Below are 22,493 nucleotides of genomic sequence, written 5' to 3'. Positions count from 1 at the left end.
AGGAAACTGTCACTACAGTAACCAGCCTCCACGTAGGTCTCACTCATTGTACTGATACCCTTCACCATTTTAGCTGCACTTCAGGATACAAGTGCTGTGCTGTTGTCTTCCTAGTCCCTGGAGGCCGGCAGTTTTGAATTTTTTCCATGACCTTGGAAAATCCTGAAGTTCTAAAAATCCTAGAATGTCCTCTTGTCTGGGTTTGTCTAACATTTGCCTCATGGTTCTAGACTGAGGACTGTGGGTTTTGTAGGCATATCACAGGTAAGCAGCATTCTTTCTCAGCTTTGTCCTGTACACTGTGGTTCCTAAGCTTCCCAGCGCTATGACCCTCTAATACAGTTCGTGTTGTGCTGACCCCTGCCGTAGCATTTCCATTACGTCATAACTGGTTTGTTTGAAATGGAAATGTCGGGACTGGAGAGATGGCTCAGTGGTTAGAGCACTGACTGCTCTTCCAAAGGTCCTGAGTTCAATTCCCAGCACCCACATGGTGGCTCACAGCCATCTGTGATGGGATCCAGCGCCCTCTTCTGGTGCGTCTGAGGAGAGCATCAGTGCACTCACATAAAGTCTTTAAAAAAACGAAATGGGAATGACTGATAAGCAGGATACCTGGTATGTGAACCCGTAAGAGGCTCTTTCAACTCCAAGGGAATCAAGACCCAGAGAGTGAGACCCACACACGATGATGTAGTCAAGGATGATTGTGGACTCCTTAGCGCTTAATCTCCCCAGTGCTGGAATTCGAGGCATTTAGCCACCATACCTACATCCTTTAGGATTTTTTTTTAATTTGATTTGTCCCGGTCTGTCCTCTCCATACCTGATGTGACTGGTCTCTGTGTTCCTGTCCTGGAACTCATTCTGTATATCAGGTTGGTATTGAACTCAGATCTGTCTGCCTCTGACTGCTGGGATGCACCACCCCCACCCCAGTGAAATGCTTGTATCTGTTAGTGTGTCACATGTGTCACATGAATACAAGTGCTAGAGGAGACCAGGAGGCCTCTGGAGTCCCTGGGGTTGCAGTGGCAAATACTCTTAGCTGCTCGGACATCTTGCCAGCCCTCTTTTTTGAGAAAGGGCCTCACTACATAAACCATTCTGAACATGCTATTTTCCTGCCTTAGACTTCTATGATTACCAGTGTGCACCACACCAGTCTGCTTATTTGCTGACAGCTTCGTGACATCACTGGGGATAAGTTTCAGGATTGGTTGGGTCTTCTTTCCTTTAGTCTTTGGAGGAAGAGTAATCAGATCTAATTCAGTCTTCAGAGCAATGATGGGGTAAGAAGGGCAGGAATTCAACCTCCACACTGGCTAGTGTACACCTTTGGCAGGCCAAGGCAGATCGTCGTGAGTCCGAAGCCAGCCTAGAGAGTGCTAGGACACTCTCAAAAAACAAAAGCAAAACAAAGTCCACATCTACTTAAGCCAGGCAGTGGCTTATGAATATGAATCTCATGTAGGCTGACACCCCTCCATCTAGAACTGAAAAGAAAATTATACGAATTCTAGGTTTAAAAATATAAAATTAAAAGAGTTAGCCCCAAAAGCCACAAACTCAGGGCTAAGCCCTGCCGCCAGGAATAGCAGGCCATAAAGATAAAGAAAAGGAATGCAAAAACCAGCTCAGGCTATCGAGGACTGAGCCATAAACCATCCAAAGACATCCCCCCAGCTTACTCAGAGTCATACTTTAACCAGATGTCCTCCAGACCCTGATAAGCCCCTACTTGTGCTTTTCAGCCATTGTGTCCTATAGAGAGCACTCCAAGAAACCGGGCAGCCCAAGCCTAACCAGAGGTGTTTCAAATACAAATGCTCCATCAATTTTGACAAACTTTTAAAAATAATGAGGACCTGAAGACCCTACCCTTCTCCTGATTTAGTAGCTCTGTTCCAGGAACCAGGGGGCCATAAAACCTTCTGGCGTCCCCTTATCTCCTGGAGCCATAAAACAATCCTGTAACTTGTGGTGCATTCCCCTTTGACATCCCCCATCCCCTGGTGCTCACAGCCTCTGCCTTTAAATACTCTTTTTCCCAGCCTCTCGGGGCCGACACCTCTGTCTCCTGCGCGGGATACGTGTCGGCCTGGAGATCTCTGTAATAGGTCTCTGTAATAAACCTCGCCTTTGCTTATTACATCCAAAATGGTCTCTCTGTGTCTGGGGTCCGCGATTTCCCAAGACTTGAGTAAGGGTCTCTCTGCGTGGGATCTTTCAGAACAACCTGAGCAGAGCAGTCTAGGACGCTGTGAGCATTCAGTGCCACCTCTCACCCCACAGGCTGGGAGTGTTTGACTACGATACCTCCTGCAGGGATTAAATGGCAGTTAGTCAACAAAAGCCACTGGTTCCACTTGTCCTTTTCTCTTGCCTCAGGCAGGCAGTACCAATGAACATCTCTGGTTGGAATCTGGTTAGCACTCCCCTGGGAGGCTGGTCCATGTGACAAAGTGGCTACGTGTGCTGAGAGACTGCCAGGTGAGGGCGTGACTGCTGAAGTGGTAGCTGCCTCATCATGCGAGGACCACTGAGCCAAACTGCCGTTAAAAATAACTGCATGGGACACGCTGAGTCATCTCGCTACCACCACTTCTTTCTATGGTAACCTTGGGGCCATAACCTGGTTCTCCACACTCCTCTCGGCTCAGCAAAGTCAGTGCTGTAGAACTACTCATGGTGGGATGAGGTGGTCAAGTGTGAGGGAACAGGTAAACCTCTGCTTACCTGCCCCTTCCTGTCCCCCTCAGCTGGGCCCACATGTCTGGGGGATTGCTTAGGGACAGGCCTCATGGGACTGTCCTAAAGGAGGCAGCCTGGCTGGATCCTACCAGAACTGATCCCAGCAGACCTGTGCAGAGAGGCATTGCTCTGTGTAGGGTAGGGCTGGGGACTTGAGGCAAGCATGGGCACAAGCAGAAGACAGGGAACCATGTGTGCGGTGTGTGTAGAGAACAGGGCCCAAGTCAAACTTCGGTTTGAGCCTGGCTCTTGTGTGATGCTTACCTGTGATGGGTTAGTCCCAGGTAACAAACCCATCCTTTTTATGGTCCCTGTATTTTTCCAGGGTTTCATTTAAAAGAATACAAGGACAAAGGGCAGAGCAGAGGTAGAGCCTCTAACACACTTTAAAAAATGTCAAGTCCAAAACACTCCAAACATTTCAAAATAACAATATTAAAACCTGGGCTCTCAGCTCAAAATGGGATTCAGCAGAAATTAAGACAGGGGTGGCTTCAGGCTCTGCCAACCCCTTGTGAGAACCACTGTGGCTGCTGACTCTCCTCACTCTATTTGGTATTTGAAAGAGGTCATCAAGTTGTAGTCTTCCTCCAAGTCCAGAACAGTCTCCACAATGTTCTGATCATCCAAAGCCTGCTTGAGGCTACCGGGGTCAGAATCCAAAGCCTTCTGCGGACTCTCATCCACAAGCAGGGCCCAGGCTTCCTCCTTGAAGGGTGAATCCTGGCAGCGTCCACACACACGGTTCAACTCGTTTTCAAATTCTAGTTTTCCAGCCAGTTCTTCAATAGTTCGGATACTTGTATGGTCTTAAAACAACAAGGAGACAAGGACACACCGCTTTACCGGTCTACTTAGAAGTTTCTGAGGATATTCCAGACATAAAATAAAAACCACGTAACTCATGAAAGAACCTGTCTAGCCTGATACCCACAAGCTAGCGGGCACACACACACACCGTGAATAGAGAATGGCTGCCTGCCCTCTGTAACTGCAGACTGAGCACTCCTATCCCAGGGAGACAAGCACGCACCAGGGTAAGGTGGGCTGAGACCTCTTTACCCCGGAATTCATCTGCCCCAATTATTGGTATGAATTGAACACACAGGCTTGATTGCACAGAACTCCTGACCTATGGAGAGTGACAAGATGGTCTGAAAAGCAGGGTCCTTCAGGTAACACGAGTGTGGACTGGTGCTGGTGAGGTCTAAGGAGATTGTCGATCATCCAAAGTCACAAAGGTTCTGGGGTCTCCCTCTGGGCCCTTTCTAACCTGGTCATTTTTCCATGTGTGTAGCTTCTGGCAATGCCTGAGGGTCTGTAACCACCCCAGTACCACCATCAGGAGCTGCTGGTCCACTGTGTGACAGAGTCATTTAGAAACAGGGCACACAGGTACAGAGCACACAGATAACCAATGTTTGTAGAATAAATGTCCAACTGCTGGGTGTGGCAGTGCACACCGATAATCCCAATATTCAGAGGAATCAACAGGAAAATTTTAACTTAGCCTGGCTATGCAGCCAGGCCTGTTTGAAATAGAAAAGCTCAGCACAGCCTTAGGGAGCTCTGAACAAAACAGTGACAAAGAGTGAGGGTGGGGAACAGAGAGATGGCTCTCTGTGAAGAGGACTTGCTGTTCTTGCAGAAGACATGGGTTCAGTTCCCAGCACCCGCATTGGCTCACAACTCTGAAATTCTAGTCCCAGGGAATCCCAGCACCCCTTTTGGCCTCTATGGACACAGGCACGCCTTAGCTGTAAATACATACAAGCCGGCAAAATGCTCATATACATAAAATGATCTTCAAATCATGCCTAGATTAATAGTGAATTTTTTTTTTTTTGGTTCTTTTTTTTTTTTCCGGAGCTGGGGACCGAACCCAGGGCCTTGCGCTTCCTAGGCAAGCGCTCTACCACTGAGCTAAATCCCCAGCCGATAGTGAATTTTTTAAAAGAGAAAACTGGGGCTCGAGAGACCTCATCAGCAAGTAACCCTTGCTGCTCTGCAAAGGACCTCGTTTATCCCCACCCATGCGTGGTGGCTCACGAGCCCCGGAAGGATGCAATAATTCCAGCCTCTGGGAACATCTACACTCACATGCACACACCCACACTTAAGACACATGGACATACAATTAAATATTAATAAAATTAACATTCAAAAACAGGACATAGAGTATGCTAACTGTCTACCTCTAAGGGAGATATGAAGTTTTATTTTTTTTCTAACAGTATCTCAGTCTGAAACCTTGGCTGATCTGAAACAATTTGGAGACCAGGCTGGCCTCAAATTCCTACAGATCTGTCTGCCTCTGCCTTCTGAGTGCTGGAATGAAAGGCAAGTGCCACTTCCCACAGCTACAAGGAAGGTTTCTTCCACAATTGTTTTACACCCCAGATAGGCCTATAGCCCACTTTTTTGCAGCTGTCAAGGACTAAAACCTGGAGGCTGCTCTTTGTTCCTTCAGGGACCCCACATCATTATGAGACAGGGTAATACTTACCAATCATGTCTAGCAGATCCTGTGTGACCTCTTGGCTAGAACTGCTGAGCGGCATATGTGGGTCAGCTTTTAACTCTCTCTCCATACCCTTCCTGCAGACCAGATCCGGGTCGGGGTTCGGGGGAGAAGATGGGGAATTAGATATTCTTTCAGGAAAATATTGAAAAACTTCAGAAAATCCAGACTACAACTGGTTTGTTTTTGAAACAAGGTCCTCACGTGTATGTAAGTTCTGGCTGGCCTGGAACTTACTGTGTTAAACCTGCCTCTGCCTCCTGAGTGCTTGGGATTCAAGACATTCGCTGTCATGTCAGCTAAGACTAAAAATGTACTGGTGACCACTATTCATGCTATGACAATATCAGAAACTGCTAACTAAGTCAGTGGAGAAACTGAGAACTACATCGTAATGACCCATCTCCATTACACTGTGTTCATCTTTATGAAACCCACACACATACTTGCAGTTAAATGGCTTCTCAATTCCTTCAGACATTTAAGTCATAGCACATGGTCAAGAGGCCTGGGATGAAGCAGTTTGTAGCTACTTAATAGGCCTAAAGGAGACAGTCCAAGGGCCAGGATTAAAGGTCTTTGCCACCACCACCCAGCTGCCAAAAAGTTAAGACAGGAGCGAAACAAAAACAAAGGTAAGTCCAGGAAGCAGGGCTTAGGCATGGCCTTAAGTGCGGCAAAGGCAGGCGGAGGCTAGTTAGTGCCCTGGCTCTCAACGTGTAAGACAGTGCACGCCATTTTTGTTTCTACAGCCTAAGTTGTTTTTGTGTTTAAATCAGGTTTCTGCAGGACTGATAGTTCACGCCTGCATTTCTTGCACTTGGGTTTTAGAGAAAAAGGTCACCTTCAGTTACACAGGAGCTGAAACCAGCTGGTCTACACGAGACTGTCTTAAAAAAGCAACATGTTGGCAAAATGACTCAGCGATGCCAGGGTGACAACCTGAGTTGGCTTCCTGAACCCACAGAACAGAGAGTCCACTCCTGCAAGGCTCCCTTTGACTTCTGTAAGCACACGGCGGCAGGCTGTGGCCATGTGCATGCACACACACACACACACACACACACACACACACACGCACTAATCATGGCAGCTGCAGATGGCTGGCTCAGCGGTTGAGTGGTACCGGCTGCTCTTGTACATCTGAGGTGCCCACACGGCAGCTAACAAATGTCCTAACTCTAGTTCCAGGGGATGCCATAGCCTTCTGGCCTCTGCAGGTGAAACATCCTCATGTACAAAATACAAACATTAAAAAACTTAGGGAAAAATCCTCAAAGTATAAAACCAGACAAAACATGGCTAAGCCGTGGATCACTGGTACGGTGTTTGGCCTTTGATTCAATCCTTGGCACCACCCACAAATTTAAAAATAGTCAAACATCGATTACCCCTTAGTACAGTAGTCTCCAGGACAGGATAATAACCAGGCTTTCAGCCTAAACAAAAATTGTTTGCTGGCCCACATTCTAAAAAACATGAATTTCTTGTGTACACTCAGCACTCCCAAGAGGAGGCTAGCTTAGTCATGAATCAGTCTGGGATTTTCAACTTTGTTTTTAAACAAACGACTGTTTCAGGTAAGTTATCAAACGAGAATCACCTTAAACTCTCTTTTCTCCAGTTTTCCCCATCTCCCGCAGCTCTCCAAAACTGTCTTTCACGTGCCAGAATGGAGGAGTGCATCAAGACATTTTCTTTGCTGGTCAGAGGCTTTCTTTTGGGGTATAGAGGCTGGGGTTTTGCATTAACTGGAATATGGTGTGGCCCAAAGGCAGGGTTCTCATTCTCGGGAGCACATGAGGTGCCAGGGCATGGGGCAGCAGAGGGGCAAGCTGCCAGTGGGTTTCTGCAGAGGAGCCTGTGTACCGGTAGGGAGGTGAGCGACGGGACGTCCAGCCTCTGCTGGGCAGTGCACTCCTGAGAATGCCTGACTCCTTCAAAGGCTCGGTCTATGGCAGCAGTCAGCTCCTTTCTGCATCTTCGTAGTTTTTCAGACATTTCCCTAAAAGTGACCATGCCTTTTTTTATTAAGTAATAATTTCACATGCACGGAGCAACGTGAGAATGATGCTTCTATACAAGAGGCTGAGATCCAACCCCGATTTCGAGTTTCAGCTACAGTTATACAACATCATCCTTCGTTTTTTTCCTCTGAGAGGGGAGTATCACCCGCCATTCTCAGGGGACCCTAGGTCACGGGGGGGGGGGGGGGGGGGGAGGCGGGCGGGTCCGAGATGCCCCGCCTCGGCCCCAGAGCTTCCTTAGCCGGTTGGCCGCTAAGCCTTTCCCTCCGCCCATTTCTGCGCCCAGTTGCTGTCTGGATTCCCAAACTATGGCCAGCCTAGGCTGGAAGGGGCCCCGTTGAGTCCTCACCCAGCCGTTGCCGCACACGAGTGCCCAACGGTCACTGAGTCCACGTTCGAAGACCAGTGACTCCCAACCCCCACCTACTAGGTTAAAGGTCGGTCAAGGCTCACATGACCACAAAGGGAAACAAAGGCTCCAGGGCTGGCCTGTTAGTAGGCCAGCGAGTAAGGCGGAAGAGAATCCGGTCTTGAGGGGGTCTAAATATTTTCTTAAACCTCATTAACTAAAATGTCTGGAAATCTGAAAAACATCCATCGTGTTGTTCTGAAGCTAACATGGAGAAACAATCCACACACTGCACCCAGTTTTATGAATAAACTTTGAAGGGAGAGCTAATGAAAGTTCTACATAGAATCACTTTATCACGGGCAGTGGGGGACAGAACTTCTAGGGTTCTGTGAGAAACTGAAAACAATACCCCAATAGTAACTTCAATTCATAACCGGGAAGAAGGCTGGAAATTCTGAGAACAAGAGAATAGAAACGGTTTCAGTGACTGTTTAAAAAACTTTAAGCCCTGGGGTTGGGGATTTAGCTCAGTGGTAGAGCGCTTGCCTAGCAAGCACAAGGCCCTGGGTTCGGTCCCCAGCTCCGGGGGGGGGGCGGGGGGGGGGAACAAACAAAAAAAAACCTGTAAGCCCATCTCAATGAACAGTAAAGAACTTGAGGACAACATCGAATTTACTGGAGGCTTGGTTTACTGTGGCCAGACTACTGGGGTGAGCAGTGTGGGCACCAGAATCCCAAACCCAGGAGTTCAGAGCAGCCCTGCAGGTGGGTCTTCATGGCTGCACTACTCCTCACAGGATGTTCCTCTCCAGTCTTTGTAGTCTGCGAGACATGCGCCACTGTGCACCAAATCCACCCCACATTTCAGCTCCACAGGTTTTTATCTCACCACCCGTTTAAAAGAAAAAAATAATTCAGCCTCTGAACCCTTCAGAGAAAGCAGGGTTGTTTTTTTTTTTTTGTTTGTTTGTTTGTTTTTCCTTCCTCTTCTCATAAAAGAAGGTAATTTCTTCATCTGGTTTAGATTGATACGAGTGGTCTTCAGAGTGCCAAAGGTATTCTGGGGAGGACACTGGTGCTGTGGGGTGGCAGGTCACAGAGTCAGTTGGTGTCCATGGTGTAAGCCTCCTCTTCCCCCAAGTCCTGCTGTGAGCTGCTGAGCTTCGCCCCTCCATCAGAACCCGGGAAGCTGACAGGTGAGGAGGTGCTGGGACACTCATCATCCCGACGCTGGTAAAACAACACGTAGGCGGCCTTCGTCTAAAACACAAGGAATGGGGTCCATTCACTGATAATAAAACATTCCACCCTTTCCCCACAGCCTGTAATCCCAGCAAAGAGAGGGAGAGGCCAGTCTGGGCTTCAGAATGGCACCCTATCTCAGAAAACCAACCTTAAACTGAATGTGGTGATACACACCTGTAATACCAGCACCCAAGAAGCAGAGGCAGGAGAATTACCCTAAGTTTGAGCCTAAAAGAGATAGAGAGATACTATCTCGATAAGCAAGAGCCCTGACTGAGTGACGGAGTTGACAGTTGTCCTCTCAGGAATCTACCACCTTGCCATGCAGATCCTGTCCAGGGGCAGCCCTAAAGACAGTTTATTAGCTGCCTCCTGATGCCACTGCCACAGCTGTGTGGAAATGCAGGTGCACTGTGGTACCTCAAGGAACACTGAGCTTCTGCACTGGAAGATCCAGAAGTCTACTCTCCTCCACTCAGATCCCTGGCACATGACGAGGTAAGGACCTGGCTTGAGGGAACCTTTGGTTTATTTGTTGAGGTACCAGGGAAGAGCAGGCGTCTGGGAAGGTACTCACCACTATCTGATCCTCAGAGGCCAGGGACACGCTGCTATCATCAAAGTAATACCATTTCCCATTCAGTCTGTTCTTCGCATATGCAGTATCTGCCAAGGCACAAACAATGCTCTAAAGGCCATCGAAAACAATGAATCTGGTTACTTTACTAGGCTAGCACTAAATACATGCACATGTTCATACCCCAAATATTAACACTACAATTAAGAATAATGTGTAACCAGTGTGTATCTACTCAGGAAGCAGACAGGAGCGCTGCCTCCAAGTTCAAGGCCATCCTGGCCAAGTCTGGGTAGGGTTGCACAGTGAAACCATGTCAGAAACAGAAAACCACCACCACCAAATTATAGAACTAATTTAAAAAATATGCACATACATATAAGTAACTATAATTTAGTTCTTTTTATTTCCTCCCTGGAGATTAGGGCACCAAACGCAGGGCCTTGTGCTTGCTTGGCAAGAGCTCAACGACCGAGCTAAATAAACCCTCAGCCCCTGCGGCTCATGGTTTTGTGTTGTTTTTGTTTTTTTTCAAAACACAGTTTCTCTGTGTACCCTTGGCTGTCCCGGAACTCAGAGATCCTCCTGCCTCTGCCCCCCACTGGGATTAAAGGCGTATGCCACAACAGCCCAGTGGAAATAATTCATCATTTTTCCCACCTGAATCTTTCGGAAAAGCTTGAAAGGTAAGCGCAGCGCAGTCAGAGACCAAGGTCGCCTATAATTTTGGGACACTAATCAACAAAACAGACCTACTTAGTGTTAATTTTTAAAGCTGTGTGTGTACACACATGTGCCATGACATTTGTGTGTGGGCGTCAGAGGTTAACTCTGTGGGGTCAGTTCTCTACTTTTTTAGGGTTCTTGGACTTGAACTCGGGTCACCAGGCTTGTGTGCCAGTGTCTTTGCCTGCTGAGGCACCTTGTTACCCTAGTGTATATTTCTGAAACTCACTCTGTGGCCAGGACTGGTCTTGAACTCAGATCTATCTGCTTCTGCCTCCCAAGTGCTAACAAGGTGTGCCACCACACTTAGTTTTGTCTATTTTTTTTTTTCTTTTTTTTCGGAGCTGGGGACCGAACCCAGGGCCTTGCGCTCGCTAGGCAAGCGCTCTACCGCTGAGCTAAATCCCCAACCCCAGTTTTGTCTATTTTTAAATAAAAATTTATTATTTGATTACATGGAGGGACCTACAGATGCCACAGGTGGTGGTAGACCCCTGCAGCTCGAGGTACAGGCACCTGTGAGCCACCTGACACGGGTCCTGGGACTTAACTCAGGTCCTCTGAGTTCTCCACTACTGAGCTATCTCCCCAGCTGCCCTGGTGTCCACTCGACAGCTGTGACAGGGCTGGAGACACAATACAGTGCTAGGGCATTTGCCTGAGATTTTCACCAGTACCCCATACAAAGAAATATGGCCACGAATATAATTCAGAGCCCCAGAAGGGCTTAGAGAAAAAGCTGATGCTGCTAAGATTTAAAAAAAACAAAACAGGAGCAGATGGCTGTGCCACCTTCAGCAGAGCACTGCGCCTCTGGAGCCAGCAGGGGGCTTTGCTTAGGAAACAGTGCTCACTGGGTCAGCAGAGCAGGGATGTGTACGAGTGGGTACACTAGTGGCTTTAAATGCTCTTCTCTGTGGCTGAAACTCTGGGGTGGGTGGGCTGCAGACGAAGCTTGGCCCAGCACTACTTATCTAGGACTCAAAAGGCTCCAAATTTCATCCCAGCACTGGGGTGAAACAATTCCCTCTTAAAGCAGGTTCAGTTGTAACTAAAACACAGTCTTAGTGAACCTAAGTGTTATAGAAATTCTGGGAAATAGAGCAAAAGAAAAAAAGTACTATTTTGCCAGGTTTGGTGATGCGGGCCTGTATCTTAGCACTTAAGTGTCTAGGGTGAAAAGAACATGAGTTAGAGGCCATCAAGGCCTACCTGGCAAGTTACAAGCCAGCCTGGCCTGGATGGTGAGATCCTGTCTCAAAACCAAACCAAAAATAAACTCATTTTGGCATCTCTCCTTCAGGGCTCTGCATCATTGCATTTTCTCCACGTTTTGGTTTTGTAGGGCTGAGATACTTCGGTAATTACAGGCACTAATTTTGTGTAGATTTTTTTTTTTCTTCTTTTTTTCGGAGCTGAGGACTGAACTCAGGGCCTTGCGGTTGCTAGGCAAGCGCTCTACCACTGAGCCAAATCCCCAACCCCTTGTAGATGTTTTAAATTATTAGGGACACTTCTCTGTAATAACTTTATTTGGAAATGGCTAAGAATTCTTTGATCATGCACCTAAACCACAGTGTTCTGCTCTGAAACACAGAGTTAGTTCCATGACACCTAGGGCTACACAAAGAAACTCTAACTTGAAAAACTAAAATGAACAAAGAGTTCAATGTTTTGTCACGCCCTTCCTTAGCAGAGCTCCCTGAGTAGTCACAGCGTGGTGGTGCACATCTGTGATTTCCTCCAAGGAAGCCAAGGCTATCCTGGCTGAGCTCCACGATGAGCCCGGGGCCAGCACAGTAACAGTTAAATGCATGGGAATCTACAATGGAGGAGATGGGGGGCAGGGAGGACAGAGTGGCTGGGAGACTAAAAACCAAGCCAGGAGCTTCTAGGAAGAGTCTGAGGACACTCGTGGGCCTTTCCGTACCTCAGAAGGAAGCGGATGCCAATACTTACAGTGACCGACCCCCATAGCGCCATAGTGATTGGACACAGCAATCAGGTCATAGACATAAGGCCTTGCTGCCCGGTCACACACAAACTCGGACATGTTCAGAGCTCTGCGTAAAGACATAACAGCCCGTAAATATGGCAAACTCGAAGTCAGTGTAACCCAGCAACCCTCTCACCCACACAACACTCAAAGTCTGCACCAAGGCAGGGTGACTGTCTGTCAGAGCAGAAACTAGGAGACGGTCATGGCGCTATCATACCCCATGGGGTTGCAACAGGGGAAGGAGATGCCAAAGAGCCTGCGTGAGGAGACTGTGACTGACTAAGGCGCACAAGGCCGCAGTGAGTGAAATGTCAGAGGCTGTGGGCTGTGGGAAGTGCTGTTGGGTGTTGAAATTTTCTGTTATTATTGTGTATTTAAGTTTGAGGGAAGCCGCTGACAGGACTGGAGCCTGTTAACTTGTCATAGTCAATGAGGGCCTCTAGGCCCCTTCAGTCCCTTCTCAAGGTCTCATTTACCCTGGAAATCCCATGGCAGTCTGAGGTAAACTTTGCCTTTCTCACCACAGATGTCTATCCTGGCCTCTTTATTGAGTCTATTTTTAGGATCAGTGAGGTTTCTAGCCTCCCTATGGACCTTATCTATGATTCAAAGTCTTATATAGAGCTTCAATTAAAAAACTGTAATTTTTTAAGGCTCAAACTAAACAGGGATAAAGCTGTAAAGTCCTAACCTTATATAAGCTAACTGTAAATAATTAAGACATGCAAGTTAATGGTCAGTCACCTTATAAATGATCAAATTCTTTAATGTGTTCAGAAACATAATCATACTAAGTACTGATATAATAAATACCAGAAATAAGCTTCCAGCATATGTTTTCAAAGTTAAGCAGAATACAAGTAACTAGAGACAAGCAGAATTTGTTTAGATACAGTTAATTGATGGTCCTCTAACACTTCAGAGATCTGCAACAAAAGATGGTATTTAAAATGTCTAATAAAAATGTTTTCATGACAGAGAGACCAGTCAGCTCCTAGCAGCATCTAATCTCCTCCCAAGAAGATGGCGGGCACATAAGACCACCACCCGGGTGGCTTTAAATGCAGCAATGTGGGCCACTGGGTTAAACACTTCACTTTACCTTTACTGTTCATAGTACGCATCCCAAATTGTGGAAAAGCAGGTCCTGGGGAGTTGATTGCCCCTCTTTGCCAAGCCGAGGCAGGCCGGTCCCCCTAAGTTCCTACCCCACATGGTAGTCAGTCTGTCAGATCTAATAAGCCTGGCGGCTAAAAACTCATGATGCCCTCCACCGATCATGGAGGAACCTAGGGTGACAGTCCACATAGCCTGGACCTCTGTCGTTTTTAAATAGATTTGGACGCAGCTTGGTCTGCACTTCCTGCTTACTCAGAAATTCACCATCTCAGGTCTCCAGCACTGACCACTAGGTGGCTTGATCAGTGTTAACAGCAGAAGCCAAGGATTCAGCCACATCTCAGTTCTCTTCTAAAAATGAGGCCTCAGGCCTTACTCCCTAAGCCTCTAGTTGAGAAAGTCAGTTTACCTTGCTACCATACTCTAAAAAGAATAGGTTTCACCTAAGCTTTTACTATCCTATTATTAAATAGGATAATAAATCCTATAATAATAATATAATAAATAATATCCTATCCTATTATGTAAAGAAACCTGCTTTAGAGTGACAGCTGTCAGTGACCAATCACCCGTGGTTCAAAGTTATCAGGTAAAAAGAGTCATTTCGGGGTTCTCAAACTTTTACTATGACTCAAGTGTGAACCTACCGCTCTTCCTACCATGTGGATTCAGTACAGAGTCCAACACTGGCAACATTAACATCTCCGTTCATAAACTTAAAAAGATCATTCTTGGACGCTTCAGGCAATTGACACGGAATTGCACACTGCAGGAAGAGCTAGGACAAATTTTAGGCGTTGATTCTCTCCCTCTACCCTGAGTCTGGGAACAAATCCAGGTCAGCAGTCTTGTGTGTCAAGAATTCTCACTCAATGAGCTGTCTAATCTCACCAGCCCATTATGAAATTTTAAAAAATACAGAAAAAGTAAAAAATAAAAAAGCCAGGCACTGCAGCACAGGTTTCAATCCCAGCACTCAGGAGGCAAAGAATGAATTTCAGGACAGCCAGGGCTGCGAAGAGAAACTCTGTCTCGAAAAACCAAAACACCAAAACACAAAACAAAAAAAAAGGGTAAATAAATTTTTTTTTTTTTTTGGTTCTTTTTTTCGGAGCTGGGGATCGAACCCAGGGCCTTGCGCTTCCTAGGTAAGCGCTCTACCACTGAGCTAAATCCCCAGCCCCATAAATTTTTAACTGCAGCAGTGGCCTTGAGCTCAATCAATGATCCTCCTGCCTCAGCAAGGGATTACAAGCATTGGAAACCACAGCCAGCATTAGTTCCCTTGGGTAGGCTAATGAGAAACAGGACAGCCTGTGCTGCCCTGGCTGAAGCCAGGTTCCCTGACAGGAACAATGGACCAGAAAAGCTGGCCAGACTGGTGTGAGAGGCTCCAAGCGGATCCGCAGGGACGCAGTCAGCAGGACTCTTCTAGGAGTGATTTTTTCCTACTAGTAGGGGAGGGCAGGATTTCTCCGTAAGTCAACCTCCCAGAGCCAAGTAATATACAACCTAATTCAATATCCTCTCGCCTTATCAGCACCCGTGTAGACACCCACCTTACTGGGAATTCCACAACTGTGTCCAGTTTATCCCGCCAGTATCTGTTATAGGAGAAACGTTTGAGATGAACCACCAGGATCTTGGGCAAAGACCACAAATCAAACTTTTTTGTTGCCTGTTGGTGCTTCTTACAGGTGGGACAGTACCTAAAAACAAAAGAGGCTGACTCAGCCAGGGCAGCAGGAAGCCACCTGGGTACCTGTTTGGGGACATAGTCCAGACAGGACTCAGCACCAGTACTTATGAACAAAACCCCTGCTTTCTCATCAGAGCAGTGGCTTTTTTTTCAGTCCAGTAAACAGCCTTGACACACACAAAATATATTACAGCCTTCATACCCACAAATACTTATTACAGGTCCGGCTAAGAAAAAGATGACCTGTCCAGGTACAGTAAGAGGTTTCTGTGCACACAGATGGTCCCAGCAAACCTTAGACCCTGGGGTCCACAGCCCCCTGCTCAGAGCCTAGGGACTTGCATACCAGGGGTCATGCTCCCCAAGGGTCTCCATGGTAGTAAAGAGCTCGATGCACTCCCGCAGGGCTATTGCAGCCTTCTTCTTCTTCTGAGGCTGGGACATGCTCGTGTGCTTCTCACAGGCCTATGGGAAAGAAGCATTGAGTCCTGGCAGAGAGGTGCAGAGGCTCTCAGCCTGGAATAGACCACGTTTCCTACAGTCTCTGGACATAAAGCAACAGTCTTAGGAGCTTCTCATTTCAAGTCATAAGGAAAATTTGTTTAACTGTTGTCCAATCAATGAGAGGAATATCAATATATTTCCACAGCAGAAACCAGAACAGAGCACTGACCACAAACCCAGATGACATACCTCAGATTCTTGCTCATCAAAGTAAAGGCTTCGGGTCTCACTGTCCCAGTCAATGGCCAGTGTGGATCGAGCTGTGGAGGGACCATAGTGTCACTCATTATGGAATGATCAACACCAAGAGAGGCTCTCCAAGTGACCAGAGTGAGGACGGTCACACTCAGGCAGCAGTGCCACACCTGCTCACCCACCACCAGCCACTGAGGAGAGCAATGCTACAACTTGGGGGTAGCCTTTCTGAATCTCAACCTCCCAAAGCTTCAAGGTCTCCCATAATACTACAGATAAACCCCAACCCCCAGAATCTGGCAGGCCAAACAGAGTCACGATGAAGTACCCGGGAGCAGATTCAGCCTCTCGCCTGAACCCCAAGAACATCTGACCCAATGGATAAAGTAGCTGTTTTCAAACACTGGACAGACACCAAGCAGGACAACAATGAAATCCCTGAAAGATGAAGTTTGCTACCGGCAAGCGTCCTATGGCACTGAGTGGTAGACAAAGGAGCAAGGGAGACTGGATTAAGGAAGCAAAGTTAAAATTGAGAGCATGGTGAGGTGGTTTATGCTTGTGATCTCAGTGTTTAGGAAGTAGAAGTACAACCAGGAGTTCAGGACCAGCAATACAGTATCATACAAGACCAGTCAGTATGGACCACATAAAACCCAGTCTCCAAAACCCAAAGGAACTGGGAACAGTGGCATACACTTTTAGTCTCAGTGCTTGGGAGGCAGGGGCAAGCAGAGCTCTGTGGGTTTGAGGCTAGCCTTGTCTACAGACTGAGTTACAGGACATCCAGGGCTGTTACACTGAATAATTTTTGTCTGGAAAAACAAAACAAAACCACCACCCCCACCCTCCCAACAGAGCCGAACCGTAAAGGTGGATGGTTTGCTGGTCCAGGGCCTGCTACGCAAGCCTAAGAACTCAAGTTCAATCTGAGCAAAAGAAGCCGGAGAGGGAGACAGAGGTAGATCTCTGCAGATGGCGGATCAGCCAGTGCCCCATTTGGTGAGTCCCAGGCCTGGGGAAAACCTTGTCTGAAAACTGAGGACTCAGGAGACCGCTCAGCAGCTGCTGCACTTCCAGAGGATCTGAGGTCAGATCCCTATACCCATGTCTGGTAGCTCACAACTGCCTGTAATTCTTGGCTCTAGGGGTCAGGTACACACGGTGCAGCCCCCCCCCCCCCCACTAAGTTGTTGGGTCATTTAACAGGATAACCTCTGTGAAAACAGAAAAGCCCACATGCTTGGGAGCAGAGGAAAGATACCACGGCTGACCTCTGGGGGACAAAGCACACAAATGCTACATTTGAAGAGCTCACAAGAATTGAACAGACCCTAAACTAAAAAGAAGGAACTCTCAAAACAATGCTGTGGCTGGACAGATTTATTTATTTATTTATTTATTTATTTATTTATTTATTCATTCTTTTCTATTTTTCGGAGCTGGGGACCGAACCCAGGGCCTTGCACTTCCTAGGCAAGCGCTCTACCACTGAGCTAAATCCCCAACCCCGGCCGGACAGATTTATATAAACTATCTCGACTATGCTGTTATTAAAAGCATGTAACGGGAGTCTAGACACGGCTCAGGGATTGAGCGCTCCTTCTGCTCTTGTAGAGGACCCAGGTTCAGCTCCCGACACCCACACAGTGGCTCACAATAGTCTGTAACTCTAGTTTCTGGGGCTCTGACAGCTCTTCTGGCCTGTGTGAACACAAGGCATGCATGTAGTAAGCACACAGAGAGGCGGGCAGCGAAAGCCCAGAAACGACTGACTGTGGAAGGGAAGAGGAGGATAGGGAGGTGCAGTGCAGGGCTAGAACCTCTGCCTCTCACGTACGAGTCCCCCAGGTTAGTCCCTAGTACTGGGACATAAATATGTGACACATGTGAAAGGCTGAAGGAGGCTGGAAGGGCTTAACAGCTAAGTGCCCTGTCTGTCTGTCTGTCTGCTCTCCCTGAAGACCCAGATTCTATAGCAGCACCCAGTGGCTCTCGACTGCGAAATTCCAGTCCCAGGGGATCTGATTCCCTTTTCTGGCCTTTGCAGGAACTCGCACGGTGCATGGTAAAACATACAGGTAAAACACCCATTCACATACAAGTTTTCTGGAAAGGGTTGGGAGGAGCTGGAAAGGTGGCTCAGTGGTTAAGATCATTCACAAGCTCGCTTCGGGCACACACAACTGGAGCAACACACAGATCACGTGGTCCCTAAGCAAAGATGGCATGCAAATTCATGAAGCCTTCCAGATTTTTAAAAGACTATGTGATAACCCCCCCAAAAAAGATCATTTACTACTCTTATAGAATACTGGGGTTCAGTCCCTAACACCCAAATTGGGAGGCTCATATCATCTTACAGCTCCAGTTCCTCTGCAAGCCCCAGGCACACACATAGCACACATACGTACATGCAGGAAAACACTCAAACACATAGAATACATTTTAAAATTAAAGCTGGGCAGCAGTGAGAAGCGCCTCTGATCCCAGCACTTAGAGAGCAGAGGCAGGGGGATCTCAGTGAATTTGAGGCCAGGGCTACAGAGAAACCCTGACTTGAAAAAAAAACAAAACAACAACAAAAAAATTTTTTTAATTAAAATGGAGGGAAGGAGGGAAGGAGAGAGGGTAGCCGAGAGAGAAAGAGAGCGTAGAATGGTTGTTAACCAGTAATTTCTTTCCTAACAGCAATGCTCCTAACGTGACCATAGGATCACTGAGGCAAAGGAAAGCTCTTGCAGAGCAATGGAAGCCTGTTTGCCTCTGAGGTCATGATATCAAGGATTAGGGTGACAGCGGGGCATGGTGGCACATGCCTGAAATCTAAGGACTCAAGAGATATATAGGAAGACCAGAAGTTCAAGGCCAGCATCAGCTACATAACAGGTCTGAGGCCAGCTGACATTTAGGGTTAGGATCTCCTGGGGTTAGAGATGGTGAAGAACACTTGGTGCTCTTGTAGAGTTCAGGTCCCAGCATCCACTGGGTGGTTCACAGTGGTAATTTCCATTGTAGGAGATTCAGTGTTATCTTCCGGTCTCCATGGAGCGAGAATTACAAGTAGGTAAAATGTCAACACATAAAAATGAGAGAGAGAGAAGGCTTGTCTTAAACTTGCCACTCCACTACCAAAGGGAACAGGGTAAAAATCCTTTGAAAGATGTGTGTGTCCTCAGTCATTCTCCAAGGACTCTAATGTTTAGTCCTAGAGCTACACAAAGAGTTAACACCTGATATAGTTAATACCAAGTAACGTGATTTTGAAGCCATCTTACGTGCCCGAGTCTAGCTGGAAGGCAGAGCTAGCACTTACAGTTGAGCTTGAGGAGTTTTCCGTCAGTGGCCAGCGAGTTGATATCAGCAGTTCCACAGGAGTTCACGAGGCTGAAGGTGAAAAGCCTCTTGTGGCGGGGCGGGCCTTTCGCCTTTTGGGTGGTCTCAGTAGGGTCCCCTCCCTGACTGTCCTCACCACTTTCTTCCACTTCAGAAAGCTGTTCTTTCCCTTCCTCTTGATGATCCATTTCTTCTTCATCTCCTGATACACATGAAAAGTGATCTGTGTAAGCCCCATATTTAAATGTGAGGAATCTTTAGCCGGGAATGGTGATAGCTATCTATAACCCGAGCACTCAGGAGGCTGAGGCAGGACGTGAGTTCAAGGCCAGCCACAACCACATGACAAGTTTGTGGCTGGCCTGGGCTACAGGAGATCCTATGTCAAAGCGACATAACCCACAAAGAAATCATAAAACATTTATTTAATTCTAAAGTGCATTATTATTTCCTTATAGATTTTGTTTTATATATTAGAGTGTATTCACCCCTATACATCTCTACAGTTATTAGTTACCTGATTTAACACGTGACTGACCCCAAGGGGCAGACAAGGCATCTAATTCCATGATGAGGAAACAGACACTCAGAGAATAAATGCAATTATTTATTTTGTTTTATCAAGTGTATGTGTATGTGTGTGCTGTGTTTGTGTGTATGTTGTGTGTGTGGTGTGTGTGTGTGTGTGTGTGTGTGTGTGTGTGTGTGTGTGTATGTCTGTGTATGTGTGTGTGTCTCTGTGATCAGCCTGTCTCTGCCTCCCAGTGCCTTGACTGAGAATCTGAGTGAGTCTTTTGGCAGGAGCTCCTCATATCACATGGTCCTGCTCTTGACGTCACCATTAGCTTCACAGAGAGAAATGCACTAAAATGAAACACTCAATATCCAAGAGCAGTTTTTCAAGAAAGAGAATTTTAAAATCAAATTTAAAATCTTGCAATCCTAGTACTTGGGAGGACTGGGAAATAAAGGTAGACATAATCTACAGAGTGAGTTCTAGCCCAGCCGGGGATAGAGGGGATGCCAGTGGATACAGGCATGTGCTGCATGAGTGTGGTGATCTGAGTTTGCTCCCCAGAACCTGCATAAAGGCAGATGGAGAGCACTAACTCCAAAACGTAATCCTCAGCCTCCACACATACCCACGCATAGACAAGGCACATGGATACAAGAATAATAAATCCTCAGCCTCCACACATACCCACGCATAGACAAGGCACATGGATACAAGAATAATACATAAAAAAATTAAAAAACTCAAAGAACTTAGAGACCATTTATGGATTCACAGGAATAAGGGCACACGATCACCTACACTTCCAAAAAGAGTAACAACTACAGCACAGATCAGGCACTCCGGTGTGAAGATGGCGTCTTCGGCGCCTGGCCACAGTAAGGGAAGGAAGCCTTGGGGCTTGCAATGAACACACTGCACTGTTTTCAACCGTGACTTTCTTCTCTCCTACGACCTAAAGTCAGTTATTTCCTAGGAAGATACTCAGCCTCAGCCTTCTGATTAGCTAGCCAGGAAACGAAACCTGTCCCTTAGGGGCAGTAAAGGCTCACCAGCCATGCTAGACGGTGTGTACAAGTTCATGCTAGGAAAGTAAATGCTAAGAGATGAGAAATAAATTCCGACTCTGGAAGCCTGGGAGAAGAGCACAGTGGTCAGTGATCATGCAAGACTCTGGCCTTTATCCCTAGCTGTAAAACCAAACCAACCTTGGCCGTGCTTCCTAACTTTAGTAACCAGTCCTTCCAGGCTCATGTGTATCAGCAGGAATCTTAGACAACTCTGTAAGGTCCAAAGGTTGACGGTGACTGAGACCCCCACCCTCAACCAGTCCAGACAAATACACCCTGGTGTTTAGCGCCTTCCCAGAAGATGACAATCAGGAGCAACGAGGCATCACCGCCCCACAGCAGGAATGCTCACCTTCATAGCTACCCCTAGAGCCATTGCAGGCCCCAGGCTCTAAGGGAGAGCTGAGAAACTCCTCAGGCAAAGGCTGCTTTATATAGCGGCTTAAAAGGAAACAGAAGATTATTAGTATTAGCATTAACTCTTCTACTCTACAGCCATGAAGCAGTGCATAATTCACAGACTCAGTTATCCACAAGCACAATGCAATGGCTCAAGAAATTAAGAAGAACCTAAGAGATCACATGTTAACTTACTAAGTCAATAAAGATATCAAGAAGGGCTAGTCTCAGGTCTTCTAGGAATGTCAAGAGCATTATTTGATTTGATTGCAAACAGGGTGGCCTCAAATTTGCTATATACCTAAAGATAACTTTCTGCTCCTGCCCCACCTGCCCCCGCATCTCAAGTACGAAGGTTACAGGTGTGCACTGTGACCACGCCTGGTTTACAGGGCTGTGGAGACTGAACACGGGGCTTTGTGCGTGCTGGGCAAGCCCTCTTTTCTTCCAACTAAATGCCATCCAGTACTTTCCATCCTAGATAAGATTCTAGGAATCAGCGCTTGAACAAATCCTGGCTCATGTTATTTAGTGTGCCAGCCACTCCAGCCCATTAGCTCCCCCGACCCTCCCTCCCAGCAGAAGCTGGCACAGTTCCTTGTTTTCACAGAAGTGAGACCCTGGGATCTACAGAAAAACTACAGCGACTCAAGCTGCTGGACCCATTAATCTCAGATAACAATCAAATTACATTTCCGGTACCAACCTGATACGTTCACAAACAGCCTGGTATAAGGACTCGAGGGTTAGTCTGTGCTTAGGGACAGAAACAAGAAGTGGCTGTCCATAGAGCACGGCCCCAGAGGAAGTACTCGATGGCCTGGACTTCTTTTCTCTGAAGTAGACTGGGAGAGTGATATATTCTGAGCCATCCATGGGAGTGGTGCAGATCTCATACCTGCATGAGTCACAGAGAGGGAACCTTTAGCAGTAGGTCCCTGTCAGCAAAACAGATATAAGCTGCAAGCTGGTGAGGTTGTGATGATAAAAGATAGAGTAACTTTTAGAAGAAAAGGAAGATCAGCCATTTCCTAGGTGAGTACAGGCTGAGTGAATAATCTCACCGAGGATCACTGTCAACGCGTGTGACCTACAGAACTCAAAGACACTGGACTACATTAGTCCCCAAAGACGGAAACCACAGGCAATTCTCTGATCATCAAAGGAAATGAGGGCCAGCAACGGTGCCATCACAGAAAATTCACCTTCCAACTTCACTTTTCCTCACCAAAAAGCTCAACTTTTAAAAATTACTATTTTAGCCTCTGTCTCTGTTCCTCTTTCCTTCCATATCCCAGGCAAGCCTCAAACACACTACATAACTGAGGAGGACCTTAAACCTCTAATCCTTCCACCTCTGCCTTCCAAGTGCTGGGATTACAGACGAGCGGGTTTATCTGAGTTAGGGATGAAACCCAGTGCTCTGTATACACAAGCGAGCACCCAGGAGCTGCAT

The 22,493-nt window shown here is 47.0% G+C and overlaps 2 protein-coding genes across 6 annotated transcripts in view; both read right to left on the bottom strand.

The window, feature by feature from the left end:
* Positions 1-3,122: 3,122 nt before the first annotated feature.
* C8h3orf62 (similar to human chromosome 3 open reading frame 62) lies at positions 3,123-7,677 on the bottom strand. Of its 2 annotated transcripts, NM_001109113.2 has the most exons (4): positions 7,652-7,677; positions 6,879-7,280; positions 5,261-5,352; positions 3,123-3,563 (listed from the first exon to the last, which is right to left on the bottom strand). In NM_001109113.2, exons 2-4 carry the CDS (start codon positions 7,274-7,276, stop codon positions 3,298-3,300), a joined length of 756 nt encoding a protein of 251 aa, NP_001102583.1. In that variant the 5' UTR covers positions 7,277-7,280; positions 7,652-7,677; the 3' UTR covers positions 3,123-3,297. The 2 variants fall into 2 exon arrangements, with proteins under 2 accessions (NP_001102583.1, XP_017451302.1); XM_017595813.3 differs by lacking the exon at positions 7,652-7,677 and having other exon boundaries at positions 6,879-7,621.
* Positions 7,678-8,325: 648 nt separating this feature from the next.
* Positions 8,326-22,493, bottom strand: part of Usp4 (ubiquitin specific peptidase 4) — a 45,359-nt gene continuing 31,191 nt past the window's right edge. For 3 of the 4 annotated variants that reach the window (XM_063264999.1, NM_001135012.3, XM_039080938.2), the window contains 9 exons: positions 21,744-21,935; positions 20,991-21,079; positions 19,035-19,256; positions 15,713-15,783; positions 15,366-15,484; positions 14,880-15,029; positions 12,162-12,265; positions 9,477-9,565; positions 8,326-8,914 (listed from right to left, as the gene is read on the bottom strand). In XM_063264999.1, the coding sequence (XP_063121069.1) occupies positions 8,756-8,914; positions 9,477-9,565; positions 12,162-12,265; positions 14,880-15,029; positions 15,366-15,484; positions 15,713-15,783; positions 19,035-19,256; positions 20,991-21,079; positions 21,744-21,935 (1,195 nt within the window). In that variant the 3' untranslated portion in view covers positions 8,326-8,755. Of the gene's footprint in view, positions 8,915-9,476; positions 9,566-12,161; positions 12,266-14,879; positions 15,030-15,365; positions 15,485-15,712; positions 15,784-19,034; positions 19,257-20,990; positions 21,080-21,743; positions 21,936-22,493 lie in introns of those variants that run through there. The other variant, XM_063265000.1, reaches the window with a different exon arrangement.

This window comes from Rattus norvegicus, chromosome 8 (assembly GCF_036323735.1).
Source record: "Rattus norvegicus strain BN/NHsdMcwi chromosome 8, GRCr8, whole genome shotgun sequence".
NCBI classification, from domain to species: domain Eukaryota; kingdom Metazoa; phylum Chordata; class Mammalia; order Rodentia; family Muridae; genus Rattus; species Rattus norvegicus.
The sequence above is the reverse complement of the archived record's forward strand: the minus strand, read 5'-3'. Positions and strand labels throughout refer to the sequence as shown.

What these genes read in the sequence shown, in the direction of transcription:
- C8h3orf62 (XM_017595813.3), bottom strand. Translation starts at nt 7,294, where the DNA reads ATGGTCACTTTTAGGGAAATGTCTGAAAAACTACGAAGATGCAGAAAG. An exon ending in TGGAGAAAAGAGAGTTTAAG is followed by an intron (nt 5,353 to 6,878) that starts GTGATTCTCGTT and finishes TCTGGTCTGCAG; the next exon opens with GAAGGGTATGGAGAGAGAGT. An exon ending in GGATCTGCTAGACATGATTG is followed by an intron (nt 3,564 to 5,260) that starts GTAAGTATTACC and finishes TGTTGTTTTAAG; the next exon opens with ACCATACAAGTATCCGAACT.